Genomic DNA, 6000 nt, shown 5'->3' on the forward strand with positions numbered 1-6000 from the left:
GAGTTAAAAGATTTGACTCATTATTTTGCTTAAAAATCCTCTGTAACCCAACCCAACACAGTGCTGCAGCTGAAAAACATCCACACAAACATGAACACACACAGGCTGCCTAGCTTTGTGATGCCTTAATGGTTAAAATGACAGAGAAGTGTAATGTTTCAAATTAGAGAGAAGGTAAAGAGATAAAAGCCATACAAAAGAGTTTTCTGAACTAAACTACTTGTCCACACCACGTTCTGAAACCTCAGCTTTTTAATGGATTGGTAGAAACACTGACACACATATTTCACACAGCTTCTCTTCTAAGCAGTCGGCTGCCACCCAGCACACCTGCCAGCACACTCGACAGTGGGAAAGCAGCAGCCCAGAGTGGATTTTATCTCTAACTCAACTCTCTTCTGAGCGAGCAGCTGACATGAGGAAGGTTTTACTGTCAGCATCCAGGAGACATTTTGACTTTGGAATCCATTTTCTCTCTGCCAGATGCTTGGTTCCAGCTAGCTGAGACAGGATTTGACTCTGCTGTCTCGTAGCCAGGGCAGAGGTCTGCCAAGCTGGGCAGCACCTGTGCTGGTGTTCTGACTGGGCACTTGGATGTCTCTAAACTATTCTGTACCTTCTCCTGCCTCCTGATCAGCACATTCATGCTCTTCACATTTGCATGGGCATAAGATCTCTGACAGAGAGATGCTTAAGTTGTACCTAGACTTCAGGATAGCTGCTTTTGCAATATGACCCACATCTACCATCTCCCATGCATTGAAATCCACATCTGGCCAGGTGCCTTCTGCCAGTGCAAGTGTTCTTCCTGAAAAAAGCAGGATGCAGGATGAACAGAGAGAAGCAGGAACATTCCTGCATTACAGCCACTGAAGCCACAACACAGCTGAGCAAACACTAAGGTCCGAGAAGTGCTCCTGCATTCCACCACTTAGTCACAGGGGCTTAAGGAAATGCCACTTTCCAGTGTTTCCCTGCCTGTGTCTCTTCAAGGGCAGTCTTCCTCCTCTGTAGAACCCCGGGTCTCCATCTGGAAACTTTTATCTTTTCAGAGCCAAGGACTACTCCAGAAGTAGTACTGCCCCCCAGCATTCCCACTACCATTAACTGACTGTTAATGTGCAGCTCCAAGTCATCTGCTCTTGCTCTCTTACCAAATGCTCACTTTCTGTTCTGCTTTAGCCAGTTCTCCAAACCCCATGCTTTGCATGTGGAGGGAACCAATGCTCCTCCACACCAGCAAGCACATCCACTTTAACCCTAACAATGTTCCTCACCCTGGACCAGGCAAGGCTGTACCAAGGAAGCTGTTACTCCAAGGTGGATTTCGTGTATTCCCAATTCCACAGTTAGAAGGACTGCACCCAGGCCTCACAAGCTGCTGCAAGACACATCCCACAGCCACCATGGATCCTCAATACCCTATGATCAACCCACACGCCCTTGTCCTTGCCAAACGTGAGCACATCAAACGGCTGGTTCCAGCCAAGACAAGTGCACGCAGAGCCTAGGGACTGCCAAGCTCAAAACAGGCACCAATTGAAGGCTCACACTGCTAGACACATACAGGACTGGCTTCCACCTCTTTCTAGTCTGCTTCTCAGTAACTGAAACATTACCAGAGCTCAGGACAGACCTTTGCATAAGCCAAGCCAACAATTACAATGATAACAACCACAACTTAAAAATCCTTCTCTTCACTGACTTTGCTGAGGATCTTAGTGGAGCAAAGACAGAGGCACTGAGCCAGCAGGAAAGACAGCAATGTTACCATGCCCAGATCAAGACAGCCATTAACCCAGAGTGCTCACACCACTGAAGGCAGCTAGCAATTTCTGTTGTTTCAAAGCCCAACTGCAGCTTACTAGTGAGCAGAGCTGAGCATTTGCTCAGGATATCCTCTCTGTACATGCAGCTGGGGGTGAGAAGGGCATTACACCAGAGGAGTGAGTGCAAGTCCACAGCCTACTCTTTCAAGAGACAGGCATGTGGGTTTATTTACCTGAGAACATACCTGAAGCCCAATCACTCTCACTGTAGGATCACTGATTCTAGAAATGTTCAAGAGATCCAGTTTATTGCTTCAAGTCCTATCACTGTCCTGCCTACACCAGCCTCCGGCCTCTGCACAAGAAGATATGTCAGCATCACCTGCATCCACCTCATTGCCAAGAGGTCAGCTCAAGACACTTGGTATGGTGGGTAGAAGAGCTGTGGAAGCTAAGAGTCTTCTCACTTAACATCCAGAAGGAGGATGGCAAAACCACAAAAGGAAGGAAGTGCAAAAGAAGCATTCTGTAGGTAAAAGCATTTTGCAAAAGCGTCTTTGAAGACTAGAAGTGGGAAATCCTGGAGCCCAGGGCTCAGCTCTGGCCAAACGTGGCCAGCTAGGTGTCCACACCACCAGGGCTCTTAGCACAGGCACTCCTGAAGATTTCCTTTAGCACTCCTCTGATCTGACCCTCCTGCAGTAAGCTAAGAGAAAACCCTCAAGAACCCTTCCTGTCTGTAGATTTGAGCTCTCAGGAGGTTCTTTTTCCTTTTCAGAGCAAAACATCAAGTCTCCTTCAAGCCTGGCCATGTCTCAGCTCCTCTCCTTTCTCCAGAGGTTGACTCTTCTCTTAAAGACATGCCTCTCTGCTCAGACAAAATGGATGATGTGTCTGTTCAAAACAGGATTGTTTACTTTGCCAGTGCTCTTGGGATCAATTTTGGATTTCTTTCTGCTGCCTTCTATGGAGAACATTTGGGCCAAGTGCAGCATTCACCTCCCTGAATCAGCTATCAAGACCTGTATTTTGGACAGGAATCACGCTGCAACCCAAACCAGTCAGAGTCTCTCTCCATTTCAGGAGCATGCATGGGTATGAAAAACAGAGTCTTGCCTGGCACAGTTTCTGCCTTTCCTTTATTATTTCTCTTTCACAACAAGATTTTTCTTGAGAAAATTACACACTTGCAGTTTCAACACAAAAATATGAAGTGGCACTGATTGTTCTTGCTATTTGCTCATGCGTGTGTGAACACACTCCTAGGCACACAATAAGGAGCAATACTGCAATGTCCCCAAACTACTGAGTGCTACCCCGGGCAGTTTTACTAGCAAGAGTAACTCAGACAGGCAAGATCCACTAGTAAGATGCTGGAGAAGGAGGTCTAAATGACAGATTTAATTCAGACATACGTGCTTGCACCGTATCAAGAGCAGCCTATTAACATGTAAGCATGAGAAGTCAGAAGTGTGAACACAACCAGTTCAGTGCAGAAGCACTTTTCAAAGGGCTGCAAGAGGAAGCATTCACTTAAAAATCAACCTCCTCAGAGAAGCAGGGTCGGGCAGCAGGCAAGGAAACGCTGCCCGGGGCATTGTGTCGGCTCTCTATTCAGCGTGTCTCGCCATCAATCATTCCTGAAGCAACAGCGCCGAGACTTCCCAAAGCTCCCGTCACTGCCGTGCACGCTTCCCAGCGTTCCAGCCAAGTGCAAATAAATCATCGACAACATTTGAGAACCGAAATGAGATGAAAGCATCTGGTAGAGGATACAAGCTTCTCCCTGACACCTCTGCACAACGCTGATGACAATCCCCAGTTAATCACACAGATGATGAATTTATTCTTACGTCAACGCCTTTAAAAACAACAACATCACAGGTGTGGCAGCAGCAGCAGCAGGCTGATTTGCCTGTGGATTCCTGCTGGCAGCTGCACAGCTGAGGAAGAACCGCCAGACAAAGGAGCACGCCGGCATTTTGAGGGATGCAACCATGACAGCCGGTGCTGAAACGCTCTAGGCACCAGCTTCCCCTATCTGCCACTCAAGAGGCTCACTACGGTTTTAGCCTCTGGCACAGTATGCACCGTGAACAACATCTCCCACCCATGAGTGAGCGGCTGGGGGCAAAGTGCCTTTACCTTGTTCACCATCTACTCCCTCGCCTGTCCTCCCTAACCACGCAGCTGCGGTGCCGCCCTCTACTCCCAGCACCTTCTCCAGCACCTAGCATCCTTCCTTTCCTATTCGAACCCATTTCTTCCCCACTTTTCCTTGCCCATAACCCTCTTCTTGAAGCTTGGTCCTATTTTATGACCACTCTGAGGTCGTTACGCAGCGGGCAAAAAACACTGCAGTCATTCTGAAAAGCTTTTGTATGTATTTTGTGCCACGCTTCACCCTCATCTCAATGGAACCTCTTTTGTACCCCTGCCTGAAACAGCATGGTGCTAACAACCCCAGGAAACAATCAACCTGGGAGCTCTCCGTGGACAAGCCAGTAGCGGACTGGACGCATCGCCCAGCAGAACATCACCGTCTCCGAGCGCTGTCCTTCACCACTCCACCCCAGCGCAGGATGGCAGCATGAGCCGCTCCATCTGCGCACAGCCCGGCTCTGCCGCCGACCAGGTGCGGGGCTCGTCGGCAGGGATAAATTCTTTTCTCTCGCTTCCCAGCACCCACACCCATCGAGAAGCTGTCCCTCACCCTGCCTCCAGCCCCACCGACACCCCTGGTTCTCCCCATTGCTCTGAGTCCCCCTCCCGCCTTTCCCTTCTACACCCCAACCGCCATCCACCCCCAGCCAAACTCGCGACCGAGACCCGCCGCCCCCCGTACCCGCATCCTCCTCGTCGAAGCTGTTCATGCAGGGGAAGTAGATGGCCAGGGCCTCGAAGGAGGCGGAGAGGCTGAGTCGACTCTGCGAACGCTCCATGAAGAGCCCGGAGCCGGGGGCGCCGCTGGGGGCTTCGCCCGCCGTCGCCGCCGGCTTGGCCAGCTTCGCCGCCCCATTCTTCACTCGGAGCACGGCCCGCGGCGTTTTGGCTGCGGCGAGGGCCGCGGTGAGGCGGCTGGACGGTGAGGCGAGACGGGAGCGCAGCGCCGCACCGAGCGGTTCAGCGCACAGCCACCTGCTGCCGCCCGGCGCTCTGGGCGCCGCCCCGCCCCGCCCCCCGCCCGGCGGCGCCGCCGCCAATCGCCGCCCGCCGCCGACAGCGGGACAGGCCGGGCCCGGCGGCGCTCCGCTGGCGGCTGAGGACGGGGGTCGGGTGTTCCACGGCGGCTGGAGCCTCAGACCCGCCAGGGGAGCGCACCCCAAGAATGACCTTGAGACTTGCGAGAGGTTTATTCCAAAAGGCGGGGCCGGGGGAGAAGGTGAACGGCACCGAGGTCATTCCAGGAGCCTGCTGGCTCCCCAGCCCCACAAACAGCCGTCTTGGGGGCAGCTGCTCCCCTGAGGTGGACACGGCGTCAGAAGGGCTCAGACACCTGTGGTGTCAACACTGGGTGCATCCAGCCCTCGCTCTCCTGAAGGGTGCTTCAGCTACTGACCATCAGCAGGCAGAGACAGCCTGGCCGCGACAGCATTCACTTCCATGCTTCCCACCTTCTGCCCTTTCCTGTACCCTGCTTGTGCTGCTCCAGAGAACACAGATCAGAGCCCACCATCTCACAGAACTGCCAGGGCTGGGAGTGACATCAAAGATCATCCAGTTCCAACCTCCCAGCCATGGGCAGGGACACCTCCCACTAGATCAGGATGTCTAGAGCCACATCCAGCCTGGCCTTAAAAAACTCCGGGATGAGGCTTCCACCACCTCCCTGGGCAATCCATTCCAAGGTCCTCATGGTAAAGAACCTTTTCCTAACATCCAGTCTGAACCTACCCACTTCTAGTTCTGCTCCATTGCCCAGTCCTATCACTAACTGATAGTCTAAGAAGTCCCTCCCCAGCTTTCTTGTAGCCCCTCTTAAGATACTGGAAGGCCACAATAAGGTCTCCTCAGAGCCTTCCTTCTTCAAACTGAGTAACCCCAACTCTCTCAGTCTGTCCCCATAGCAGGGCAACTCCAGTCCTCTGATCATCCTCATGACCCTTCCCTGGACACACTCCAGCAGCTCCAGATCTTTCCTGTACCAGGGGTTCCAGAACTGGACACAGTGCTCCAGGTGGGGTCTCACCAGAATGGTGCAGAGGGGCAGAATCCCCTCCTTTGCCCCACT

At 52.4% G+C, this 6000-nt stretch overlaps 1 protein-coding gene across 4 annotated transcripts in view; it reads right to left on the minus strand.

Annotated features, from left to right (window-relative positions):
- RIMS4 (regulating synaptic membrane exocytosis 4) overlaps positions 1-4936 on the minus strand; it is a 53517-nt gene extending 48581 nt beyond the window's left edge. For 3 of the 4 annotated variants that reach the window (XM_064167817.1, XM_064167815.1, XM_064167816.1), the window contains exon 1: positions 4615-4936. In XM_064167817.1, the coding sequence (XP_064023887.1) occupies positions 4615-4711 (97 nt within the window). In that variant the 5' untranslated portion in view covers positions 4712-4936. The remainder of the gene's footprint in view (positions 1-4614) is intronic. The other variant, XM_064167819.1, reaches the window with a different exon arrangement.
- Between the last annotated feature and the right edge of the window lie 1064 nt (positions 4937-6000).

Source organism: Pogoniulus pusillus, chromosome 29 (assembly GCF_015220805.1).
Source record: "Pogoniulus pusillus isolate bPogPus1 chromosome 29, bPogPus1.pri, whole genome shotgun sequence".
Classification (NCBI taxonomy): domain Eukaryota; kingdom Metazoa; phylum Chordata; class Aves; order Piciformes; family Lybiidae; genus Pogoniulus; species Pogoniulus pusillus.